Here is a 27,907-nt window from a genome sequence, read left to right on the forward strand (position 1 = left end):
ACTCCAGAAGAAGCAATGGCCTGGTGGTATAAGTACTCGACTCCTAATCCAGAGACCTATAATCTGAGGTCAAATCCTGCCACAGCAGGTTTTTATTAAATTCACTCGTGAGTTGTAGGCATTCCTGGCTGGCTAACATTTGTTGCAAATCCCTTGCTGCCCTTGAGGAGGTGATAATGAGCTGTCTTCGTAAACCTCTGCAGTCCATGCACTGTAGGTTGACCCATAATGCCCTGTTAGGGAATACCAGGACTTTGACCCATCAATACTGAAGGAATGGTAATATATTTCCAAGTCTGGATTGTGAATGGTATTTTTTAGATTAGATTAGATTACTTTACAGTGTGGAAACAGGCCCTTCGGCCCAACAAGTCCATACCGATCCGCCGAAGCGCATATCACCCATAACCCTACATTTACCCCTTACCTAACACTACGGACAATTTAGCATGGCCAATTCACCTGACCTGAACATCTTTGGACTGTGGGAGGAAACCGAAGCATCCGGAGGAAACCCCACGCAGACACAGGGATAATGTGCAAACTCCACAGAGTCAGTCGCCTGAGGCGGGAATTGAACCCAGGTCTCTGGCGCTGTGAGGCAGCAGTGCTAACCACTGTGCCACCGTGCCGCCCCACCATATTCCCACATATCTGCTGTCCCTGTTCTTCTGGATAGAAGGGGGTTTGGAAGGTCCTATCTTAGGATCTTTGGCAAATTTCTGCAATTCAACTTGTACTTATTACACACAATGGATACTGAGCATTGGTGATAGAAAGAATGAATGCTTGTAGATGCAGTGCCAATCAAGTGGGCTTTGTTCTGGTTGTTATTGGAGCTGCATCCATTCAGGCAAGTGGGGAGTATTTCTGACTTGTGCCTTGTGAATAGGCTTTAGCAAGTTATCTGCTGAAGTTTTACAGCCTCGGACCTCCTCTTGTAACCACTGTCTTGATATGGTGAGTCCACTTGAATTTCTGGTCAATGGTCATATCTCAGATTTTGAGATGGGGGATTCAGTGACACTAATGCCACTGAATGACACAGAACATAGATTATCTCCTATTCCAGTTGGTCACTGCATGAACATCACTCACCATTGTGCAGCCCAAGTCCTTGTTGCATTTAAACGTGGACTGCTCCAGTAACTCAGGAGTCTTAAATGGTGCTGAATATTTTGTGATGATGGAATGTGAATCCAATGAAAGTCTGAAAATAAGAGTCCCATGATGACCATGAAAGCACTTCAATTACCATGAAAAACACATCGTGTTCTGAAAATGTTCTTATCTGGTTTGGCCAACTCAAGACCTACAGTAATATCAAAATTTAACTGCCCTCATGACAATTCGGGATGAGTAATAAATGCTGGCCCAACCTGTGAATAAATAAAAATAAAGTTAAATAAAATAGCCCAGAGCTTCAAACACTCTCATTCCAACTCCATCACATATGGCGACCCACAGGAAGAGAAACCCAACATTCTGCAGCACGGGGATATTGAGTGTTCTACTCATTCTAGATTCTCAGAGAAAAAAGATCAAGACTCCCCAGGACCTTTTATGATTCAATCAACTCACTTCTTACTCTTCAAAACTCTACGAGATACAAGCCTCGTCCATACAACCTTTTCTCCACAGACAACCCACCCATTCCAATCATTATACAGTAAACGTCCTCTGAAATACATCAAGTAGTACATTAAGCCTTAAGACCACTTGTATTCACAGTACTCCAGATGTGGACTTGCTGGGCGTACTATAATTCAAGCATAATATACTGACTTTTCTATTCAACTCCTTTTTGCAATAAATGATGACATTCCATGACCTTTCCTTGCAACTTGTTTCAATGGCATACTAATTTCTTACAATTCATGCACTCAAGCACCTCAGAGCTCTATGAGGTCTGGAATAAATCCAGAATAATTGGGAACTCACCATTATAACATTGGACAGCTCTGTTATGCTGCTGGCACTGTTAAGTAACAAAGGTACTGAATATTTGGCCACCTCAATGAAATATATCAGTTTAACATGATTTTTCCTGTGCTAGAGAAAATATGAAGGAAAATCATTGTCCCATGATTCATGCAGGAAAGTGTAATTTTGGTCGGACATTTGGTGAGAAAATCATTAGTCTTTACTAGTAAATCTCTGCACAATTCAACAGTTTATCAACATTAAATGTTCAACCTCACACAAAGAATAACCTCCTTGGCGACGTCCTGGAAAACACATGGACATGTTGGCTCCATAGGCAAATAGCACATTTTCACAATAAAAAGTACATCTGTTGCCCAACGTTCTCACTCAGCTAACTTACCTCTTTGTGCAGCAGTTTTCCATCAACCAAGTTCAGCTACTTTGATGACACAAGTTCAGGGAAATGAACGAAAATAAATTGGAAGAAGTGAGAAAATATATTTTGTTATTCCCCAGCATACCCCCAGCTGAATTAACATCAATTTACATTTTTCGAGCGCCACGGATACTTCAGTTTTGTGTTTTCCTAAAACAACTAACTTCCAAGCTTGAGCATTCGTACCTGATGAAACAAATTGTACATAAAGCCAGAGCACTGGTCACATAAAGCAAAAAAGATGCTTTGTCCCAACATTTGAGGAGATGACAAAGATTCTAAAATACAACTAAAAATGGTTACTTGGCAATCTTTCAATTTAGTCAAAAAAAACACTTGCCCAAAGAGTTCAACACATTTTTTGACAACATGTTTAGGCAGTCTCTGCTTTGAGCACAATCTGGAAATTGCTCCAACAATGTGCTCAAAATTACATTCCTGGGTTCAATTTTGTCAGAAATTTAAATACATGTGCATAGCCACAATTTTGCAATCTTTCATGAACTCACAATCCAGGATGAGAATGGATTGTTTCTTTCCCTGTTCATTATTTGGTATTTATTGATAAATTTAAGAGCAGCAACGTGATACAGCTTTATTCACGCAACTGCAAATAACTAAACACTGCATTAAATTGTACAATTCTCTGTACTTTATTGATTGAAGTGTTGCAGATTTGTCACAACCAAACACTTTTATGTCCAGGTACTTATTGCAGTTGCCTCATATGATGAAACTGAAGACTAGACAAAATATTTACAAAGTATTCTTGTCCAGGCTTCCCATGAGCATTAAAATCACGATTTTCTCTCAAAAACATATTCGCCAGGATATCTCCCTTCACAAAACATTGTTTGCCTTCCCCACAACAGGATTTCTCAGCAAAACTGGAAAACTGAACAAAACTGAAATAAGCAAATATGGCGACATGTACTTCAAATACAAAACAACCCTGTTCTGTTAACTTCTTCAACAAATCCTTCATCCTTATTAAATAAAGTAGCAATTATGACATGACTCATATTTGACTGCGTGATTTTGTGTTATCTGAGATCCGTTAGCAGTGGTATCAAACTGCCACAACAGGAAATATGCTTATTTTTATTGGCCATCAAAATGTTATTATGCAACCATTAAGAAATGGAATGAAGTTGCAAGTAAAATCATTAAGTGTAAAAATTGATTCTGGTAACTAAACAGAGGCACTCCATCCAGTTCATGCAACTTTCTTCACAAACAACGTTTGCCTTCACATATCAGTTCAATAATCTTCTTCAAGGACAGATGAACAGACAGAGAACAATACAAACCAGCAAAACAGCAAAGATTTAATTAAAACCTATCTGTGATTCCACATTCAGTGTTAAACATTGCACTTCTGAAGCATTCAACACAAAATGCTGAATAAGGAGTTAAAATATATCCCATAAAACAGTCATTTAAAAATGCCAGAACACAACTGCAGGGGTCCAAAAACAATTTCATTTGGAGCTTCAGTCTAAAATGTGTTTGTTATTAACAGAATAATGGATTATTACAAATGATTGTAACACATTAATTTAATTACTATATTCAGATGGTATCACAAATTTTCAGAATCAAACTTACACAGTAATTTGAATCAGAGTTTAAAGTTCTAAAAATCACTACCTGATTTACATGATAATTCATAAGACAAGCAATGTCACGACCTTTTTTTTCCCTGCAGCTGACTTGGAAGTGCTCTAAGCCTTATATTTTTAATTTCCATGATACACGATTGCCATATTCTTCTGACATGTTTTTTGAATAACAACCTGCAAGTGATTAGTGAAGAAAATCTACGTTCAGCACACTCCAGAGAACCCATGGCAAGGTGTGAATTACATAGAAATCACGTCACTGTTCACAGGAACCCTGAGTGAAACTCAATTGTTCTATTGCCATCTACTGTTACATTATTTCCCCTGTAATCTCACTCTCTGGTCCATTTACCATCAAATCATTACTTAATTGCTTAAAAATATCAAGGGGAAGAAAATAGGCTTAAGCAGCTATTAAATCTAATCTGGTCCATGCATATCACTTGAGGGTTAACAGAACATAAATTCTAGCTGATCATTGTTAGTGTTCTAGAACACAAATAATTAAGTACATGCTTCAGCCTGTCCACTTTCTTTGAATTGACTTACCATTGATATTGATCATATCATGACAATTAGGTGATTCCCAAACCCCAGGGGACAGCTTTAAATGGATAAATCCAGAAGAAAAGATCAGCTACAATATCGAGTTCAGAGATGTGTTCATATTCTTACAAATCCTTACAAGTGTAGGTTCAAAGTTGTGCTCATCCTTCAATTGCACGGAATGAATCTTAAGTCAACTCTGTAACTCGAGGACCATTTCAATGCAGCAAGAAACCTCAGTTTGAGCCTGGAATTCAGTTCAACACTCAATCCAAGACAAGATTTGCAGCTTTCACCCAACACTGGTTCAGTCCAAACTTGCCATCACCTCCAGCCTTAATTCTGAGACCAAATTCTTCAGCCTCATAACCTCATGCTCTTAACTCCCGAGTACCAAGCTGCATATCACATCCCAGCAAGATTGCAACCAACTGTGATTGCCCTCTGTGCGTAGCCTCTGACCCGGATTGATTCTTGCATCAAACCTTGCTCAAATTTCAGCTCAATCCACGACTTTTAACTCGGAGATGTATCATCAATATGGTTGAAGAGAGTTATGGAGAGACATTTAGTCCTACAACACGGAGACAGGCCTTTTGACCCAAATTGGTCCATGCCAACCAAAACGCCCACCCACGCTAACCCCATTCCCCTGCACTTGGCCCATGTCCTTCTAATCCTTTCTTGTCCATGTATTTGTCCAAACGCCTTATAAATGTTAATGTTGTTAATGTTAATGTACCCACCTCAGCCACTTCTACTGGCAGTTCATTCCATTTGCATATCACCCTCTGTAAAAAAGTTGCCCCTCAGGTCCCCTTTTATTCTTTTCCCTCTACTCCCAAAAGTAGACCACTAAGGATAACTGTCAGCAAATTCAATCCTGAAACGTGGCACTGGGCCTGAAATTCAATTATATGCTATTTGTAATTGGTTTCATACAGTATGAATTAAATTTTATCCAAAATGGAAGGAATGAAATACAGTTGTCACAACACATATTTCACATGTCACTGCAGGTAGACAAAGAGAAACCAATTCCTGCACACTCTAAAGACAATTGCACCACTCTGTGGTACAATATAGAGCTTACTGTAAATTAGAATCTGTGTCATTGAACTGTAATAACTCCCTATTCTAAAGGGTTATCTATTCGAAGTACAGCAAACTTTAGTGTTATTCTACAATTCCTGCTATTCATTTTCCACTTTTCTCTTCTCACCTGAAAAAATGTTAGAGATAGGTCATTAACAGGATAGCCCTTGAAAACATAAAACCATAAGACACAGGAGCAGAAATCAGACCATTCAGCACATCAAGTCTGCTCTGCCATTCAATCACGGCTGAAAAGCTTCTATGGCAGTGAATTCCATCGATTCACCACTCTCTGGCTGAAGATGTTTCTCCTCATCTCCAGGCTAAAAGGTCTTCCTTCACTCTAAGGATGTGCCCTTGAGTCCTAATCTCTCCTATCAATGGAAACATCTTCATAACATCCACTCTGTCCAGGCAATTCAGTATTCTGTAAGTTTCAATTCGATCCCCCCTCATCCTTCTGAACTTCATCGAGTATAGTCCCCAGGTCCTCACATGTTAAGCTTTTCATGCCTGGGTCCATTCTCGTGAACATCCTCCAAACCCGTTCGAGGGCCAGTACATCCTTCCTGAGATAGGGGCCCAAAACTGCGCACAATTCTCCAAATCTGGTTTGACCAGAGACTTTTAAAGCTTCAGAGATACATTCCTGCTTTCATATTGAAGTCCTCTCAAAATAAATGCCAACATTGCATTTGCCTTCCTAACTATTGACTCAACATGCAAATTTATCTTGTGAGAATCCAAGACTAGAATTCCCAAGTCTCGACACTTCAGAATTTTCACCCCATTTAGAAAATAGTCCATGCTTCTATTCTTCGAAGTGCATGACCTCACTTTCCCAAGATGTACTCCGTCTACCAGTTCTTTGCCCACTCTCTTAACCTGTACAAATCCTTCTGCAGCCTCCCATCCTCCTCAATTCTACCTGCCCCTCTATCTATCTTTGTATCATCTGCAAACTCAGCCAGATTGCCCTCAGTTCCTTCACATAGATTATTAATTTATAAAGTGAAAAGGTGTGGTCCCAATACTGACCCTTGCGGAACACCACTGGTCACTGACTGCCATCCTGAGAAAGACCCTTGTGTCCCCACTCACTGCTTTCTGAGAGACAGCCAATCTTCTACGCATGCTTGCACCTTCTCTTCGACTATCTACTTTAGAACTGTGCAGTGTTGTCCATCTGGTCGAGGTTATTTATCCATCTTCAGGCCATTCAGTTTTTCTAACACCTTCTCCTTGGCGATTGCGACCATACTCAGCTCTGCTCCCTCACTGTCCTGAATTTTTAGGATATTACTCATGTCTTCCACCATGAAGACTGGCGTGAAGTAATTATTCAGTTAATCCACCAATTCTTTGTTCCTCAATACTATCTCTCCAACGGCCCAATGTCCACTTTTGCCTTTTATATATCCATAAAGAGACTCTTACAGTCTTCCTTTATATTACTGACTAGTGTACCCTCATATTTAATCTTCGCCCTCCTTATTTCATTTTTTATTGCCCTCTGTTGGTCTTTATAAGCTTCCCAATCCTCTAGTTTCCCACTGCTCTTCGCCACGTTATATGCTTTCTCTTTTGCTTTTTTGCAATCCCCGTCAGCCATAGTTGCTTCATCCTCCCTGTACCATGCTTCTTTCTCCTAGGGATGAATTTTTGCTGTGTCTCCTGATGTAATCCCAGAAACTCCTGCCATTACTGTTCCACTATCTTTCTTGCTGGGCTCCTCTCAGTCAATTCTGCCCAGCTCCTCCCTTATGCCTCATTTATTCAATTCTAATAGTGTTACCTCGAATTCCTTCTGATGCCTCTCATATTGCTGTAGCTATTTGTACCAAAAGTCATAACAGCACTACAAGTCATGTTTATGTGATACCTTGTTAGCTTGAACAAATTTTACACGTGGTTCTCCCCATTCTTTACTCAGCAGTCTTCGAAACTGACGGCATCTTGGGATGACAGTGCAGGCTGCATTTCCCAAATCTGGATAAATCACAATGAGCTCCCCTCTAAAAATAAACAAAATATTTTAATTATCACCAGCAGAAGGGAAAGTGCAGAATTTTAAAATTCTCAAAAGGTTTTATTTCAAATGATGAAAAAATCCCAACTTCTATTTTTATAAACTCTCCTGTCTCAGAGATTCTCCCATATCTGAGGAAGGGTCACTGGACCTGTAAGGTTCATTCTGATTTCCCTCCACAGATAATGCCAGACCTGCTGACCTGTCACAGCAATTTCTGTTTTTGCATGTGATAACTTTGTTCATTATAACTACCAGTGGAAATGGGTTCCTACCTCTAGGCCAGTAGGGCCAGGTTCATGATCTATCTGCCCCAGAGGTTTGCCATAACAGTACCAAACTAAATGTGGAACACTAGGAACAACACAAATCGAATTTGGTCTTCAGCAAGTGAAAATGTAAAACACCTTGCCAAGGGTTCCAATGTTCCTGCTCAGATCATCAAAAGCATGACAAAAATTGCCCTTGACTGTGCTAAGTTCAAAGCTCACATCAAGATTTAAGTGTATTGTCTCATTGAATATTCTTGTGTAATACCTTCAAAAGAATTCCAATATTCAAACCTCTGTCTGTTGCCTGTGTCCTAAGTAGCAGAGTTTCAAACAGCCCTGTTTTTTTGTCTCTGACCAGACCCTGGTTTGGCAACATTTCCATTTGAACATTCGCAGCCTTTTATTTTCAAATCAAAAAGCTGTCCCTTGCTGTACAAGTTACCCCTGCCCCACAATCCTCAGAGGTCTCTGAGATCATCTCATGCTTGTCTCTTAAGTATTACCTGAAAGACTTTGCGCTGCCACAGTCACAATCTCTGGAATTCCCTCCCTACATCTCACCAGGCCTTTTGCTCCTTCTTCCTTCATAACGTCCCTCAAAAATCTAACTTTTCAGTAAAGATTTAAATCAATTGGTCACATATACCCTTATGTCACACTGTCAAATCTTGCCTTATAATATTCCCCTGAAGTACCTTGAGCAGTTTTAACACATTAAAGGCACATTATACATGCAACGCAGTGGTGTTTCACAATGTTTAGCTGTCAAAACTATTGAACTTCTGGAAAAGTCATCTTCAATCCCATCAATTTATTTAAGTGAAAGTTAAAGAACTCCAGTATCGCTTGCAGAAGAGTGGGGAACTCTTCTCATGGACTGACTAGCTTCTTATCCTCTGACAATAATATCAAATGGGAAATCACCAGTCATTCATCTCCTTCCGGTTTGTGAATTATATTGCTGTCTCAAACAGATGCATATACACATTATGTTACATGTAACATGTTCTATTTATACAATGCTTTTACTTGTTACACAAGATGCCATTGCAGGGCAAGGATAAAACATGTGACGGCTGTATCTGATACTTAAGAACAACTGCACACTGTAATTACAAGACAGAAAAGAATGGTAAGATGGTGACAGAGTGAAATAGCAAAACCTTTGTTGTTATTAGGAGCCATATCTATATTTAGTTAATTCTTTATCAGTGGACCAAACTCTATTGATCCTTGAAAGCCACTCCAGAGAAACAAAAAGATATTGTTTTGAATTAATCATGGAGGCAGAACCCAAAGTCAAGGTTCAGGTTTTACCGAGAGTGGAAATATGGAACTAATCAATCTTTTATTACAGCAAATTCAGAGTCTCAAAAAAATTCAACTGCAAACAAAAGTCTCCTTTGTCTTAGTTATAGCAAATGCCAGAGGTGCAATTGAGAATGAAAAAAATACAAAGCACATCTGTACCACCCTGTGGCACAAATTAGGTACTACAGGCTCACAGTCGTTGAAACACAAACTACATCATGGAATAGTTCGTGTTTAAGTGGACAGGACAGCAACTTCCAATGAAATGCTAAAGGAAGGACCACTATCCACTTCAAGGTTGAGACTGCAAGAACACAGGAATTACCTTTGCTGATGTTGTTGTCACTGAGACACGGTGAGTTAATTAGCTCAGCATTTAATGTGGCATCATCACCCAATCGTGTGCCAAAATAACAAAACAAGGGGACAGCGAGGAACATGACTGCCGTGAAAGTGATAATCAGAAACCTTCAAATGAAAACATCATTGATTTCCGAAAGGCTGCTGTGAACAGTACTTCGAATGGGCGGGCTGGGAGACTTCTGGAAACATTCATTCAATACAAAATGAATATTTCCTTGGGCAAAACATGGGTCAAAGAAAACATGCATGAAAATTCATGAGAAATGAACAAACCTTATGAAAAATCATATTTTGACTAAATTGCTGGATTTTTCTTTGAAGAAATAACAGTTGGTAAGGGCAATGCTATTGACATGGACTGCATGGACTTCCAGGACACATGCTCAAAGACACATATACCGATGGGTAAAGTGTTTGCTCTACAAAGGTCAGTAAAGAATCTACAAACATTGAAGAAAACTTCACTAAGATCTTAACAAGGAGGGTACGTTGTGTGGGGAAGTTGCTGTCGTGAACAACAATTGAAGAATTGAAGAAGGTTTTACGATTGTTCGGGATACTGAAGAAACATCTAACACAGATACTCAGGTTATGAAGAGGTATGCCATGATCAGTAATGACAGTTTTTTTTTAAATTCAACAGGGAGACAGTAACCGTTAAGATATAGCAAAAAAATTTGATAGCTGCTTCCAAATGAGAAATATAAAAGTAGCACAAAAGTAAGAAAGAGACATGAGATTTGAAGGTTCATGAAGAGAAAAGCTCTGGGTCCTTTTTAGAGAGTCATAAAAGTCATAATTTTCTTTCTTTTGTCTCATCTACCCAAAATTTATATAATCCAAGTTCATTGATAGTTGGTGCTCACCATTTATAAGGAATTCTACTGTCAAACACACAATTATATGACCTGTATTTTTCCAAAACTATAATTTCACTAAACATTAAAAGTACCAGTACAATCAGAACCATTATGCTATATCCAAATCCTTCACAGATCATTTCAAAATTATAATTTATAATTTACTTGTCTCATAGACCAACTGAAAATCTAAAGCACAAATTATGCACAATACTTAGAAATAATAACTTATCCATAACAATGTCTTCAACAAGACTGAGAAACAGTAATCTGTTACAAAATGTACAAATCCATAGGTTTTGCACTATGACAAACAAGTATAATGATCTTGCAAGTGCAGTAATTTATGATGATATCTCTGCCCCACGTGTGTTTGTGCAGGTGCACGTCTTATTCACTGCAAAGTTCAGGTTCAGTCTATTCAAACAGTTCACTGCATCTCACAGAAGCCGTCCTTCTCACTCTGCGAAGAGACTTTACTTTCAATCTAATGCTCTGCAGAAAAAACAATTTTTAGAGCTTTAGCTTGCCTATTATTGCCACTTTGCAGAGATTTTGGAACTAGGGGACATCGTCTGAGAATTAGGGTCAGGCTGTTCAAAAGAGATGTTAGGAAGTACTTCAACACAAAGTGTAGTAGAGGCTTAAAACTCTCTTTGACAAAGGGTAGTCGATGCTGCATCAGTTGTTCCTTTTAAAACTGAGAGAGAAGACTTTTTTATTAAGGTATTAAGGGATATGGACCACAGGCAGATATTTGGCGTTAAGTTGCAGATCAGCCATGATCTCACTGAATGATGAAAAGGATGAATGGCCGACTCTTGCTCCTATATTCAATTATCACCTTATTATCCTTCGCACCACTCTTGTGTGTGCTTCAGTTAATTGCTTAACATGATGCATACACTTCAATTATATTGTGAAGCCCTGTCTCTCATTGTTGAGTGTAGAATGACTCTGTCAGCTTCTGGTAACTGTTCTAGGATATTCCTGGATGCTGACTGTTCCAGTACATTGATATGCATAAAATGGCAAACAGGAATAAGTTGGCCGAAGAGTCAATAAGATATTTCTGCAAACTTAATCATGGTCTGCAGAAGATTACATCAGACCTCACAGAATGTCAAAAAGTCAGCTTCCTTGGCCTTCATGAAATCAAACAGGAGCAAAAGAACTTACCTGAATGAACACTTCTTCAATTTTAACAAGCGGATGATGCTTATACAAGTGGATGATGCAGTTTCTTTACCTTATCTATTCTTCTGTAATTATCATCTGTGTATCATTCCAATTTATAATATTCATTATTGATCATTCACCAAGTGTTTCAATTGTTGAACTGTCCAGTGTGAGACAAAGATCTTTGATACGGACTCCTCACTTGATTTATTCCTGACAGGCATTGTTTTTCCACATTCAAATAATCACAGGAATAAAGATAAATCACTCCAGAGGATACACAAACAAATGAACATCGAAGTAAAAAACAATGACAAAAGGTAGACATTGGGCTAATTGTGAACAGCACGTACTACAACGTATTAAACTTCACTTGCTTTTCAGCCAAATCTCTAACAATGTTAAAAATGTCTCTTTCAATCAGAATATCACCAGTGTAACATGACTATGAGCTGTGTGAGTACGAGTTTCAACCAACTGCTTTTCCCAGTTGTGATTTACAATGTCTCAAAGAAGAGGGCCGAAGGGCCTGTACCACATTGTAACATTCTGAGTGGAAGCTCATTTCATCAGCTGATCACATGCTAAGACTGGAGTTACTCAATCATATTTTTGATCTTACTTGCCTGCAAATGCTGTTGTCACTCATTTTTTCAATAATACACATAGTTTCTTCGTCATTCATCAAAGAAGCAACTCTTTGATAATAGACAATGTCCAGTCCAACCAACAGAAGAATCACAGGCCACTTCATGCTGAAAAAAAAAGAAAATCTATACTTATTCCTCAAGTGCCTGTCAAACATTATGCATGAAAGACTCTTTAACACATGGAAACATGAAGTCTAGACATGTACAATCTGAAAGTGCAGTTCTAAATTTGACAGGAAATTACATATTCAGATCATGCTTACAGCTTTCTTTCAGAACATACTAGATTTCAGAAAGAAAAAAAAGTTTTCTTGTCAACAGACCCAAAAATGTTTTAGACTTTACTTACCCCGCATTACTTTTACAAAACTGGTTTTCTCACTTCAGACAAGTTGAGTGTTAATCTGGTCAAGTCCCACTTTGTCGCACTCCCGAATTAATAGCGTGGTAAGTTTCAAATTCTAACAACTCCCATCAATCCACCAACTTGCTTGATGTTTATTGGACAGAGCTGTGAGCCAATGTAATTGGGGACAGGCACATTGGCAAAGATTTCTCAGGTTTAATTTGTGTCATTTCTTCCATCACTTTATAACCCAGTTGATTCAAGATCTAAAGTTGAAATTGCTGGAAAAGCTCAGCAGGTCTGGCAGCACCTGTGGAGAGAAATTAGAGTTAAGGTTTTAATTTCAGTCACCCTCCTTCAAAACTGAATAGTAGAGGATCACTGGACCTGAAATACTCACGTTGATTTCTGTTCACAGACGCTGCCAGACCTGCTGAGCTTTTCCAGCAATTGCTGTTTTTGTTTCTGATTTCCAGCATCTGCAGTTCATTTGGTTTTTATTTCGACTCATGATCAAGTTCAACATTTTCAGGACACAACCAGGGATCCCAATATTTCACAAACAACATGCTGTTCTCCTGTTATCATTTTATACCCATTTTGATCCACTGTTTGTCTCTTGACTTATTCTATTACCATCACCTTTTTCCATCTTTATAAATCTTGCGTCATTTAATCTTTCCCTCACATCACTCATTCAAAGTCTACTTTAGGGTGTTTTCTTCCCTGCACCACGAAACTTGGCTTTAAATCTCAACTGACTTTTCATACAAAAGGTCACCAATATGGAATGTTTATGCTATGTCTCTGCACAAATGCTGCTTGACCTACTGGTATTTCAAACAAGTTCTGAATATATTTCAGATCTGCAATACTTGGATCTATAGTAACTTTGACTTTGTGTTTGATAACAGTTTCTGGCACCTTCCAAACCCAGTCTGAACATATTCATAATGTCTATCTTAGCACACAATGCATCAGTGGGCCCTCAAGTTCTTTTTCATGTTCCTTTTAGTGAAATACAGAAATGCCAGCTGATAGACCAAACCAAGTCACCCACAGAACCAATACATCATGTGATGCTTAACTTTTGATGTTCGAACTGGTGTCAAATACAGTGCACTCCAAAATGGCAAAGCTAAAGCATTCACCTTTGCTGAAGACAAGTGTTACTGGTGTCAATTTGTCAGGCCACCACAAGCAGCCTCTTCAGCTCCAGGTCTGAGAAAGGAAAAATATCAACTGACTACAAGGCATTTTGGATTGCTCTGAAGTTGTTAAAGATGCTGCTAAATGCTCATTCTTTTCTCTTATTTGTAACCCCTGCTGAACGTATCCACACATCGCAATCAAATGAGAACAAAGTCAACCTCAGGTAACACCTGCTCCACCTTCAGAAAAATGGAGAGAATTTGTTTTAAAAAAACGGAATGCAACCTCAATCAAATGGACTGTTTTCCTCTTTTCAATTCCCATTGCTGCAAGCTGTGAAGTATAATAAGTTGTAAGAGTTTACACATTTTATCAAATCACATAATTTGTCCGAAGGTAAGATTGCACCATGCAACTGTACAATATTGAGACATATTTCACTTCAGCTACAGGGCAATATTATAACTGCTTAACAGTAAGACTACAGAATTGTTCCTTAAAGTCATCAACTTCCTCACACCAGTTCAAGTTATTATCGTTGCTCCAATGAACAACTCAAAATACTGCATTTCAATTTCCCCTCAAATAATATTCAGTCAACTCTCAAATTAATTATCACTTGCCTTTTTTATCCTCTCAAAATGAATGTTTTGTGACCACACTTTCCAGAGCTTCTACTCCCCAAATTAAATAGCTATTATTCCTCCAATATAGATTATGCAAATTCACTATTAATTAGAAATTGCAATGTATTCAACCATCAGTGTTGCTTAAATAACTTGGAGTTTATAAAGCCATCAGATGTTCCTTCTTTTCCAGAGTGACAATACCATCCCATAACTATCCTGTTTCTAAGTTTAATTTGAATACAAGCATGAAGAAAGCATTCCGAACAACATTTATATTATATCCCTAGCCTTGGTGATTGTTGTGTATCTATTTTTTCCCCCCCAAGGGTGTTGAATATATTTGCAAGGCTTTTGTTCATAAACTTTATACTTCTGCTGAAGTTGTATTTTAAATGAATTAGGGTCTTGATTTGTAGTAAAAGATAAGATTTCAACACATGGCTAATCCAAAGGCCTTTATTTCACTGCCATCATGGCATTACAAACATGAAGGGAAATTAAAGATAAAATATGAGCATTATAAAGAATAGAGATGAACAAACCCTCTGATTTCCAATTCGCTGAGGAATCTTTTGTCTAGATGCTCCCTTTTCCCATCAGCCCTCCTTCCAAAGATACCATTTCAGCCCCCAACAAGAGTCCATTTGATTGCTCCAGCTACCCTGTTTCACCATTCACACTGACTGAACGAAGATCTGGCAAACAGCTCAGCTCCACTGCCTAAGGCCATTCATGGCTATCACGATCTGCTGCTCAAAGTCTTGTACATTCAGAAACCAAGGTGATTTGTTTCTAATACTGAGCTACATTCAGCGTGATCTGTACATATCAGGCACAAACATCTCCCCGGTAAAATGTGAACTTCATTGCGACCAGTGGAGGAATGGAACAAGGTTTAAGTTCACCCCACGTCACTCAGTTGTAACAACTCATACTGCACATGAAAGTTAGTAATAACCAGAGATAGGAAGAGAATAAGTCTCCACATATGTGCAAGTCCACATCCTTTAACTAATGGAACAGCTATGAGTACCACAATCAGGAATTAGCCTGGGTGATTTTAATGAGGACAAGGAATTCAAGGGTGCCCTTTGAGAATGTCCTTGACCAGCACAGCAGTTGTTTAAAGCTGAATGGCAATGCAAAGGCTCCAGAATTAAGATTTTGGAAGCACAGCTGTAAGTAAATTGAGGAGCTTTGCTTCATCTGGCAACATACACAGAATAAAGGAGTATGAGGAGAGGCAACGAGGATATGAAGGAAGATTAATAAAAAGTAATGTCAGAGAGAACCTTGTGAGTCATTGACCTCGTGGAAATAGCAAGATGATGCAAGATGGCAAATTCAAAGGATATCCATGAACACGCTTTGGATATTTTAAAAGGAGGGTGAGATAATGAGAAGACAAGAGGGCAGTAAATCCTGCAGAGGAAGTGCATGTCAAATGAAGATGAGATTTGAAATGGCTGCAGATGAGAAGATGCTCAGCGCAAAACTTGAAGGATGGAAGCAGTCAAGTTAAGATGATGAGAGCATTTTTGGAGTGTTTGTTTGGGCACTGGAGAATGAGAATACAAAACAACAGATAAGAGCAGTGAAGCACAGTAAGACACTCCACGGGTCATCGGTTAGATCAATAATTTGGATGTGAATATATGGAGGTGTGGGTTAGTGCAGTGATTGGAACCAGATGGACCTCACTGACTACAAGATCCTTGATTGCTGAAGCACTGGCTGACAAATGTAAAGAGGGGATTTAGAATCTCCCCAGTTCAGGGGACTGACTCCAAACTGGCTGACTGCAGACCAGTGCAACTGGGTACAAGTAAATAAAATATGACTTGGTAATGGGAGCCTGGCCTCTGTACAGTTATTTTAGTCCGTACATTTGCAAATGACACCAAAATTGCTGGTATAGTGGACAGCGAAGATTATTTTAAAGGACAACAGCAGCTTCATCATGAGTTTGGGTCTTGGATTTGAGATTTGAACTGGTTTAGACAGATTTGAATAGATTTGGAGGTATGAAAAATCCTAGGAGATTTAAACACTTTCAGGTTAGTGTCCTAATTCCAAATAAGACATAGGAAACAATTTTTTTTAATTTCAGTGACTTGTGGTTGATTAAACCATAAGAGAGAGAAATGGCTCAAAATTGCGAAAGAGTTTCTGGGATTTGAAGATGATTCTCAAATTTGCCAAAAGTATTTAGAAGGAAAGAAAAAGGCCATACTTTTAGAATTAATAAATAAGTTAAATCATCAGGGACCAATGCGAAGTGTTGCATTTTTGTAAGGCAAATCAGGAGTGGGGCTTGTATAGTTATTGGTAATTCCCTGGGAGTGTTGCCAAATAAAGAGATCTATGGGCGCAGGTGCATAGTTCCTTGAAAGTGAAGTCACATGTAGACAGGGTGATGAAGAAGGCATTTAGCATGCTTGCCTTCATTGGTTACTGCACTGAATACAGGAGTTGGGAATTCATATTTCAGCTGCACAGGACATGGGTTATGCCACATTTGGAATACTGCATTCAATTATAGCCTCCCTGCGACAGCAAAGATGTCATTAATCTTCAAAGGGTGCAGAAAAGGTCAATGAGGATTTTACCGGAGTTGGAGGATATAAACTATCAGGAGAGGCTGAATAGTCTAAGGTTTTTTTCCCTACAGAATTGGGAAGTTGAAGGGTGACCATTATTATGAATATGTGGGTGTACTGTACCGTTAAGAGTTAAAAGCTAGCAGAACTACCTGACAACACCAAGTGTTCCGAATAAGTAACAATGTAACACTTGGGCGAAAGCTACATTAGCTGGGTTGCCTGGAAACAACAACACAGATTCAAATTAGGCCAATCGGTTTAAATTATACCCCGAAAAATACCAAACTCCAATCAAGTTTGAACTTAGTATATTGACATCTTAAAAGCCAATGACACAATCCGATGCTTTGGGGGTATAAGACTGGGTAAAACTGAACAGTTGGGAGGAGAACTGCCAAACCAATGACTGCCCGGAGAATAGCTCTCTTAAAGATACCTTTACTAATCCTTGACCTGTGAGCCAGAAATCCCTAAGAAGCAGAAAAAAAGATTCAACATCTGGCTTTTTTTTAAAAGCTGAATTATGGTAAATCTTAATCGGGGGTTTTACTGGACTAGTATTATAGAAAGGAAGGTAAACGATAGGTTAAAGGAAGGAGTTGTAAATAGTCGTTAGTAAATTATTCTCTATCATATTTAAAGAAATGAAGTTGTTCATTCTTTCTTTAGTAGTTCTTGGCCTCTCGAATTTTCACAGATTACTGCATGTGACAAATCTTTTCTGTATTGCGAGTTTAAATTAAGCATGACGGTTTACACAGTGTCGCACCAATTTGAAGGCTCACCATTGGGATTTGAACAGTTTAGGGGGCTTTTGCCAACTATTTGAACAGTTTGGGTCTTGGATTTTGGAGATGACAGATTTGAATAGATTTAGATGTACAAAAAATCCCAGATCTAAACACTTGCAGGTTAGTGTCCGATATTACAAATAAAACATAGGTGAGACAATTTGTTTAATTTCATTGACTTGTGGCTGATTAAATTAGAGGGAAATAGCTCTTAAAAATTGCTAAAGAGGTTCTGAGATTTGAAGATGTTCTCCAATTTGCCAAGAACATTTAGAAAGAAAGAAAAAGGCCATACTTTTAGAATTAGCAAAGAAGTTAGATTTGGGCTTAACCAAGGACAAAAGTAAAGCTCAAATTGTAAGGGAGTTACTCAAACACTTAGGGATATCAGAGAGACAGACAACTGCAGTAAAGGCAGAAAAACTTGAATTACAATTGAGGAAAATGGAATTAGAAGAAAAACAGAGAGAGAGAGAGAGAGAGAGAGAGAGAGAAGGTTCTTAGCTGAGCAAAGAGAGAGAGAAGAAAGGGAGAGACAAAAAGACAGAATTTGAAGGTGCAACTTAGGGAGCAAAGTCAAGTTAACAGGATGGAGATTAAAAGAGAAGATAGTAGTGTATATAAATATTTCAAAACTCTGCCTCACTTTGATGAGAAAGATGTTGAAGCCTTCTTTATTTCATTTGAAAAATTGGCTAGACAGATGGAGTGGTCCAAGGATTTATGGGTAACACTAGGTAGGCAGAGCTTGTGAGGTATTTGCTGCACCATCAGACGAGAGGTGAAGAGATTATGTTACAGTTAAACAGGCTATTTTAAAGGTAAAAACAATGACTGCAGATTCTGGAAACCAGATTCTGGATCAGTGGTGCCGGAAGAGCACAGCAGTTCAGCAGCATCCAAACAGCAGCTATTTTAAGTGCTGACGAATTGTACCAGAAACATATAGACAGCGGTTCAGAAAACACAAAGAAGGAATCAGATCAGAGTTATGTTGAGTTCAAAAGATTTAAACAAAGCCATTTTGATCAATGGGTGCATGCTTTAAAAATAGATAGGACACTTGAGGCTCTAAGAGAGAGAAATCTGCCGGAGGAGTTTAAAAATTCACTTCCAGAGGAGATGGTGAGAATTCACATGGAGGAACAGAAATTTCAGAATGTGAGAAGGGCAGCAGAATAACAGATGAGGACATATTGATGCAAAAGAGAAGCTTCCAGCCGGAATTTCGTCCTGTGATGGATAGAAGATTAGATCAGATTACTTACAGTGTGGAAACAGGCCCTTCGGCCCAACAAGTCCACACCGCCCTGCCGAAGCGTAACCCACCCATACCCCTACATCTACATCTACCCCTTACCTAACACTACGGGCAATTTAGCATAGCCAATTCACCAGAAGTTGGGAGAAGGGGAGGTCCAAGAGTAGGGAACACTGGTAAGAGTTTACCACAGGTTAAAGAAGTTCAAGAGGGTGGACAGGAGGTGAAAGGCCTCAGGTGTTTTCACTGTAATGGAATGGGACACAGAAAGTTACAGGTGTCAGTGGTTTTAGAAGGGCACTCGGAAAAGGTGTTTTCACTGCCAGAAGGTGGGACACAAAGTCACAGGGCTGGTCATTAAAGAAAGACACTGTGGGAAAAGATGTGGTAAAAGAAGCTAAGTCAGTGGCATTAGTGAAGGTGATAAAGGAGACCCTAAGGAGAGCACAGGAGCTGCAGGAGAGTGCATGGCCGAGGCAGCGGCTGAGTATGGAGTTAGCACCTGATCTCCACAAAGAATTTGCCTCTGTGGGTAAAGTTTACTCAGAAAGAACAAGGGGAGAAGGACAAATATTCTAATTTTGAGAGGTAAAGGAACTAACCAGTCACTGATACTAAGGGATGAGCGAATATGCACTCTTTCTGCTCTGTTACCCCAGTGTGTGGTAATTTGTGGGATAGATGGACAGAAATTTGCATTTCCCTATGTAAAATCAGGTTGGAGTGCCAACTTAAGACTGGGGAAGTTACAGTGGGAGAGACAGAGTGTCAGTTCCAGGAATTCAGTTTGTTCTTGGGAATGATTTGGCAGGATCCAAGGTGGGAGGGACACCCCTTGTTGTGGAGAGGCTCAAGGAAGACCAAGAGACTGAAGAATTAAAACAGAAGTATCCTGATATTTTCCCAGACTGTGGTAACCAGATCCCACTTTCTTAAGTCACAGCACAAAGTGAAAAGTAAAGAGAAAGATGAAGGAGTTGAGGTTCAGTTAGCAGAAACCCTGTTTGACATAATGATGCAGGAAAAACTTGAACAGGCAGAGGGTCAGACAGAAGTGTTTAGTCCTGAAATACTAAGAGACTTGCAAAAGCAAGACACGATGATAAAAAAATACATATGCAGATGCGTAGTCTGAAAAAGAGAGAGAATATTCCAGAGGGTTATTATCTGAAAGATAGAATCCTAAGTCAGAAATGGAGTCCACGGCAGTTTAGTGCAGAGGAGAAATGGGCCAAAAGTGCACCACATTGTGTTGCTAGTAGCATACTGACACCAGGTGTTATGGGTAGCACATGAACTACTTGTGGGAGGTCACCTTGGGGTGTGAAAGACTCAGACTAAAAGGTACAAAAGCACTTTTTATTGGTCTGTAATGCACCAGGATGTGGTTAACATTTGCTGTACGTGTCGTACATACCAAATGGTAGGTAAGCCACGGATGGTAATAAACCAGCACCTTTGTTGCCAATCCCCGCATTTGAAGAACCTTTCATGCGGGTTATAATTGATTGTGTGGGTCCCCTCCCGAGAACTAAAAGTGGGAACCAGTACTTGTTCACCATAATGGATGTGTCTAGCAAATTTCTGGAGGCAATTCCATTACGGAGTATCATGGCAAAAAAGGAGTTAGTAGCTTTCTTAACATGGTGAGGGCTACACAAAAAGATTCAGTTGGACGAAGGGTCAAATTTTACTGTTAGGCTGTTTGAGGTGGTTATAGATAGCTTAAGTATACAGCACTTTAAATCCAGTGCATATCATCCTGAATCCGAGGGAGCTTTAGAAAGGTGGCATCAGACCTTGAAGACCATGTTGACAGCATACTGTCAGGGCTACCCGAATGATTGGGATAAAGGTATCCCATTCATATTGTTTGTCATTAGAGATGCCCCAAATCAATCTACTCAATTCACTCCCTTCAAGTTAATATTCAGTTATGAAGTGAGAGGCCCTTTGAAATTAATGAAAGAAAAATTGACAGGACCAAAGTCGGAGATCCCACACTTGGATTATGTATGTATTGGAGGTGAGGGAGAGACTAAATCAAAAAGGTGAGTTATCTAAACAGCACCTAAAGAAGGCACAGTATGGAATGAAGCAGGTGATAGTAGATGCTTTCAAAACCAGGTTTAGTGGTCCTTATCAAAATGACAAAAAGTTGAGTCAGGTGAGCTATCTAGTCAAGATGCCAGTTAGGAAAAAAAAAGGTGTCGGGTATGTCACGTAAACATGTTGAAACCATGTTACACTGGAGAGAAAGAACTGGAGAAACAGGTGTTAGTTCCTGCCCCACACAGTGAGGAATCAAATCCAGATGATGTGGATTTTGAGGTGTCTCAAAATAGATTAAAACATGAAGTCCTTGAGGAGCAGGATAGGTTAGTAAACTATATCTCTCAGAAGCATAGAACGCAATTGAAAGATTTGCGACTGCAGTATAAAGACATATGTAAGAATCAGATGAGGAGGACTAATGCTATCGTACATAAAGTAGACGTACGGAATACTATTCTGATAAAGCAACACCCTGATCAGCTCAATCCTTTCAAAGCCAGACAGGTCTAGATGGAGGTGGAGGCCATGCTCAACGAAGACATCATTGAACCAAGCCAGAGCGAGTGGAGTTCGCCAAAAGTCTTAGTTCCAAAACCAGACAGGATTCAATGATTCTGCATGGACTTTATGAGGGTCAACGCCTTTATAAAATCGGACTCATATGCAAATCCTACGTTGGAGGACTGTATTGATAAAGTCAGAGAAGCCAGTTATATCACTAAGCTGGACTTTATACGTGGTTACTGGCAAGTACTTTTATCAGAGACAGCGAAAGGAAGTTTTGCATTTGTAACCCTAAATGGGCTATAGCAGTTTAAAGTGATGCCCTTTGAAATGAAGAACACACCCATCACATGCCAAAGACCCCTGAACAGAGTTGTGGCTGGCTTAACAAACTGTGCAGTCTATTTGGACAATGTAGTGACCTTTAGTAAGTCCTGGAAACATCACATGGTATAGGTGGCAGAGCTCTTTGAACAACCTCAAGAAGGAAAACTGGTGATAATCTTAAATAAAACTGAATTCGTGAAAGCAGACGTGACGTTCTTGGGACATAACATCGGTCATGGAAGGTTGACCCCACAGAACACAAAGACGAAAGCCATCAAGGAATTTCCACGACCAATCTCGAAGAAAGAGGTGCTGTGATTCTTAAGACTCAGTGAATTCTATTGAAAGTTAGTTGCAAACTTCAGCAGTGCAGTGGCACCATTAACCAATTTGCTGAAGAAGAACACAAAATTTCAGTGGACAGAACCATGCCAAGAGGCATTCGATCATTTAAAAGCCATTTTAACCACCAAACATTTCAGTCTTTTAAAGTCGCTATCGATGCTAGTGACACAGGAATTGGAGCTGTACTCCTACAGGAAGATAAGGATGGGACTGAACTGCCAGTTGGTTACATTTCAAAGAAGATCAACATCCACCATATGAAATACTTGATCATCGAAAAAGAAATATTGAGTTTGGTACTGGCCTGACAACATTTTATTGTGTATATCACGAACAATGTGTTGGAGAAGTTTGTGTACATGGATCACAATCCGCTAACATTCTTAGAATGCTTTAAAGACAAGAATGAGACTATTTCGTTGGAGTCTTATGTATGATTTTTAACTTAAAAGTCTGTAACATGTTGCGGATCTTAAAAAATATAATCGCAGATGCATTATTGCAGATTTGACCAATAAAATTTAGATGGGATTTGTATTTATTTAATGTTATATGCATATATACAGGTGTATGCAAAGAAGTTAAAGTGAACTTATATTAACGTTATCTGGATATTTGGGTAATGTGTCTAAAAATAGAAATAAAATGAAGCTACCTCTTCATTACGATGGTTCTTTTTTCTTAAGGGGGGGGGGGAGGTGTTATGAACATGTGGGCGCACTGTACCTTTAAGAAAGTTAAAAGCGGCCTACACCAAGTGTTCTGAATAAGTTAACAATGTAACACTTGGGCGAAAGCTAGATTAGCTGGGTTGCCTGGAAACAACAACACTGATTCAAATTAGGGCAATCAGTTAAATTATTCCCCGAAAAATACCAAATTCCAATCAAGTTTGAATTTAGTATATTGACCATCTTAAAAGCCAAAGACACAATCCAATGCTTTGGGGGTATATGACCGGGGAAAACCCCATAGTTGGGAGGAGAACGCCAAACCAACGACACCTACAGACTGCACAAAGAATAGCTCTCTTAAAGGTACCTTTATCGATCCATGACCTGTGAGGCAACAATCCCTAAGAAGCAGAAAAGATGATTTAACATCTAGCTAGTTTTTTTTTGAAAGTTGAATTTTGGCAAATCTTAATTGGGGATTTTAATCAGACTAGTATTATAGATGGGAAGGTAAAAGATAGGTTTGAGGAAGGAATTATAAATAGTTGTTGGTTAATTATTCTGTTATACTTGAAGAGATAAAAGTTGCTAATTCCTACTTCAAATAGTTCTTCGCCTCTTGAATTTTCACAGATTACTGCAAGGAATAAATCTTTTGTGTTGCTGGTTTAAATTAAGTAGGAGGGTTTACCCCATGTTGTTACACCAACTCAAAGTTTATAAAACCATGAGGGCCATGTAAAGAGTGAAGAGCCAGGGTAAGGGGTCTCAAAACTAGCAGGCAAAGGTTTAAGGGGAAAGGGGAAAGATTGAAAATGAACCTGATGGGCCAACTTTTTCATGCAGAAGGTAGAGTGTGTATGGAATGCGCTACCAGAGGAATTAGTGGAGGCTGGTACAATTACAACATTTAAAAGGCATCTGAGTAGGAAGGGTTTAATATAGATATAAGCCAAATGCCAGCAAATGGGATGATATCAGTTTAGGACATCTGGTCAGCATGGAGGAATTGGACCAAAGGGTCTGTTTCCATCCGTATAATTCAGTGACTGTGATTAAAATGTGTCAGTGATAGAGTAGCCAGATCAAGATGTGATGTCACCCAAACAGGGCAAGTGGGGTGAGCTCAATTTGGGAACATGGACAGTGTGGACTAGTTGGATCAAAGGATCTGTTTCCAAGCTGCATAACTCCATGACTTCATAATAACATGCTGACCATCTGTGCAAGATGTATGGCAAAATAGCTTCATTTACAAGTAGGGCACCATCATTTCTCAGCCATATTTCCATCAAAGCCATAATATCAATCAAATCACCCAGAAGAAAAGCACAGACATCAAGGACTTCATTTATAAGCGAACAATAACCATAAAAAGGAATGGGGAGGCAACAGTAAAAAACTCATCCACTGGCTTCAACGACAGGTTCACCGCTGTGAGGGACGAGTTGCATTGGGGGGGGGGGGGGACTTGTCAAGAATAGCCTCCAATAGCTGCATTGGTACAAAAGTGAAGAGAGAGGAAACTGGGGTAAATAGGGTTCCTGTTCATTCAGAAGATTCCAGCCCTTCCAAAGATAACACGTACAGCACGGAACTGTCAGCTGATCTTGATGGGAGTCATGCTTGATGTGGCAACATGAGATTAGGAGGGTCTTAGAATACTATATATTTAGGGAATGAGTATATGAGACAGCATTCCCAAGAGAGAAGAAATGCAAACACACAATAATAAAGAAGGAAGGATGAAGAGAGAAAAAAAAAGTTCAAATAGAAGTGATGATTTGGGGTCCAGTGCCAAAGTGCAAGTGTACACAAATACCTTGCCTTCCACAAATGCTTCAGGGTCCTGCAGATTGATCAAGAGGATGTGAAGTGCAAACAAATTGTTCGCTGGGCCGTCTTCAGTTCTGTCAGTAACAGCATTAAATTAATTTTTGAAGAACCCATTGTCATCATGGTTGACCACTTAGAAAAACTGGCTTCAAGTGGCAGTGGCAGGAAGAACATGGCTCCTCCCAGCGATCAATGAGAGATTTGCAGGCATTTGGGCCAGCCATGGCCTGGAGTCTCAGTCAACCTGAGGTATTGAGGTAAAGCTTAGACTTTCAGATCTGAATGCTTTTCCTAACCTTCGGCTTTCTTTCATTTCAATTTTTTTTATTCTAGTTTGAAACCAAGATGGCACCAAAGAATAGCAACTTGGTACACTTTTCACTGTACTCATGTATTCCGAAGTTTACAACTCATGGGCTCAGTACATTGATCAACAAAACTTAAGATGTGTTACCGCCTTCCTGATTTTCAAGTGCCAATCTTTGCAGCTGGAAAATGCCAATTTTCAGACAAACTAAAAGCAATTTCCTTAATAACGCTACTTCAGAAGAGAGAGATCATCGAGATGGCCACAAGAAGGTATTATCACACTTCGAAACTGAAAACCTCAACCTGAGCTACAAACCTTGCAACAAGGGGCTTGACATCTGGATCAGATCTGAACTGTGCGCATGAGAAGAAATTCAGGGACCCGAATGAAATTATGACTGCTTTGTACGTAAATATCACCAGCACCTTCAGAGCTGTCCATGTCAGGGAAATAGCAGCAGTGTTTTGACAATCAGCAAATGGCAACACAATGGCCAAAGCTCAGGCAATTTGGTTCACACAAAACAAACAGCAACAAACTAGAACTATTTGAATTTCTCTGGCAATATTCTCCAGTGTTTCACTTGGAGCTTTACCCGACAAAACTTGAGACAGGGGCATACTCGGGTAATATGTCAAAAGATCAGTTTTAAAGGAATTAAATTGCACTGAAGAGGAGACATACTGGGCTCAAGAGTTAATTCTATTTCTCTCTCCACAGATGCTGCCAGATCCCATGTGTTTTGATTTCAGGTTTCAAGCATCTGCAGTATTTTGCTTGTATTTCAATCTCATTGGACGCCTTCAAGTACAAACAAGAATTGCAAATATTTAGGTTGGTGGTGGTGGTTAAAGCAGGGAGGTAGAAGTTTAGATCTTCAGATGGTTCCGTTGTTTTCTTCAGGACTTTAAAAATTCAGAATATCCAAGCTGGAGGAAAATTCTCAGTGCACGAACATATGTTCGCCCAACATCTTCGACCATACCCAGCCTTCAACCGACATAACTAAAAAAATGACACTCTGTTCATAATCAGGGTGTTACGTGCACAAACTGGCTGCGCTGTTTCCCACGAGCAACATGGTGTCTCAGTGGTTGGCGCTGCAGCCTCACAGCACCAGGGATCTGGGTAAGATTCCAGCCTTGGGTAACTGTTGTCTGTGGGGAGCTTGCACATTCTCCCCATGTCTGCGGTGCTACGGTTTCCTCCCACAGTCCAAAGGTATGCAGGTTAGGTGAACCATTTTAGTTAGTGAAGGTTTGTGAACCAATTTAGTTAGCCATGCTAAATTGCCCATAGTGTTAGGTGCATTAGTCAAAGTAAATGTAGGGGAATGGGTCTGGGTGGGTTGCTCTTCAGAGGGTCAGTGTGGACTTGTTGGGCCGATGGGCCTGTCTCCACACTGTACGGAATCTCAACTAATCTAATCACTCAGGTCATCTGCAGGTTGAGAAAGGCTGTGCAAATGCAGATCTATCTTTTTTTCCCTCGACCATTTTTCAGTTCTCTGGATGTTCTGCTGCCAGGAAAGGTTTGCCATCAAGTGCGTGTGCGATCCTCCTTGAGGCAACAGCCAAACAAACAGCAATATCTGATCTGGAATAAACTCTCCCTTCATGTTGATCGTTCATGAAATCCCAACATTTTGGGAGTCAGGCCATTCAGCCCACACCATCCGGTCCAGACCCACATTTTGGAATCAGGCCATTCAGCCCACACCATCCGGTCCAGACCCACATTTTGGGAGTCAGGCCATTCAGCCCACACCATCCGGTCCAGACCCACATTTTGGGAGTCAGGCCATTCAGCCCACACCATCCGGTCCAGACCCACATTTTGGGAGTCAGGCCATTCAGCCCACACCATCCGGTCCAGACCCATTCTCCCACCCTGTATTTCTCACGACTGACCCACTCACTGTTGGCAGTTTAGCACATCTTTGAGACTGTGGGAAGGAAGCCAAGCAGAGAAAGTGCAAACTCCGCGCTGACAGCCGGCCCCGAGGGTGGGATCGAACCCAGGTCCCTGGAGCTGGGAGGCAGCGGCGCTCACCACCGAACGGTCAACCCAGACACAACTCCATCCGCCGAGCGGTGCGTCAACTTCGACGGCCAAGTACGAAAAGTAAGACAAAAACGCCGACGGCAGCTCATGTCATGTCATTCCATCCCAAGGCAGCGACAGACCAAGAGTCGACGCGAAGCAAACGCTGTTTTTATTTTTAAAGCACAAGCTGCGAGTGCAGAAAGATACAAAACTCGCCGCGAAGCAATTCCACCTGTCTCCCACTGCCCCCCCCCCCCGAACAAAAACGTGCAAATTATAACGATGTGCACTAATACTACTACTACAACAACAACTCGGATCCAAACACGCATAAAAGTTGAGTGAGGGGGGTCGAAATTGTGGTTTGAATATTAAACACCACCCCCCCGCCGTGAAAATAACTACAGTTTACCTCATGATTTGTCCAGGACTGTTCAGTAAAACCAAAAAAAAACAGATCGCCTGCTGGATTATAACCGCGATATTGCAACTTCGTGAGAGCGACGACTTCGCCGCTCGCTCGACGCCGCCCAAAAGCGAGAAACTGCCGCACGCGCCGCCCAACCGCCAACGGTCGTGGACAGGTCCCGCCCCCTCCCCCGCCTCGAACCCCGGCCATCCTATTGGTGAAGAGGTATGTAGGGGTGGGAGCCGATTGGCTACAAGTGAGGTCCATCACCGCGAGTCGGGCACGCCCCTGGCCGCGCCCACCGGGTTTCCCGCCCCACCCTCACCCCCG

The 27,907-nt window shown here is 40.2% G+C and overlaps 1 protein-coding gene across 1 annotated transcript in view; it reads right to left on the bottom strand.

Moving 5' to 3' along the window:
* The window catches only part of LOC140459619 (phosphatidylethanolamine-binding protein 4), a 461,051-nt gene extending 433,344 nt beyond the window's left edge, over positions 1-27,707 (bottom strand). The window contains exons 1-3 of the mRNA XM_072553909.1: positions 27,581-27,707; positions 12,266-12,394; positions 7,508-7,640 (exon numbers count right to left, since the gene is read on the bottom strand). Coding sequence (XP_072410010.1) covers positions 7,508-7,640; positions 12,266-12,394; positions 27,581-27,585 — 267 coding nt within the window. The 5' untranslated portion in view covers positions 27,586-27,707. The remainder of the gene's footprint in view (positions 1-7,507; positions 7,641-12,265; positions 12,395-27,580) is intronic.
* Positions 27,708-27,907: the final 200 nt, after the last annotated feature.

This window comes from Chiloscyllium punctatum, chromosome 35 (assembly GCF_047496795.1).
Source record: "Chiloscyllium punctatum isolate Juve2018m chromosome 35, sChiPun1.3, whole genome shotgun sequence".
Classification (NCBI taxonomy): Eukaryota; Metazoa; Chordata; class Chondrichthyes; order Orectolobiformes; family Hemiscylliidae; genus Chiloscyllium; species Chiloscyllium punctatum.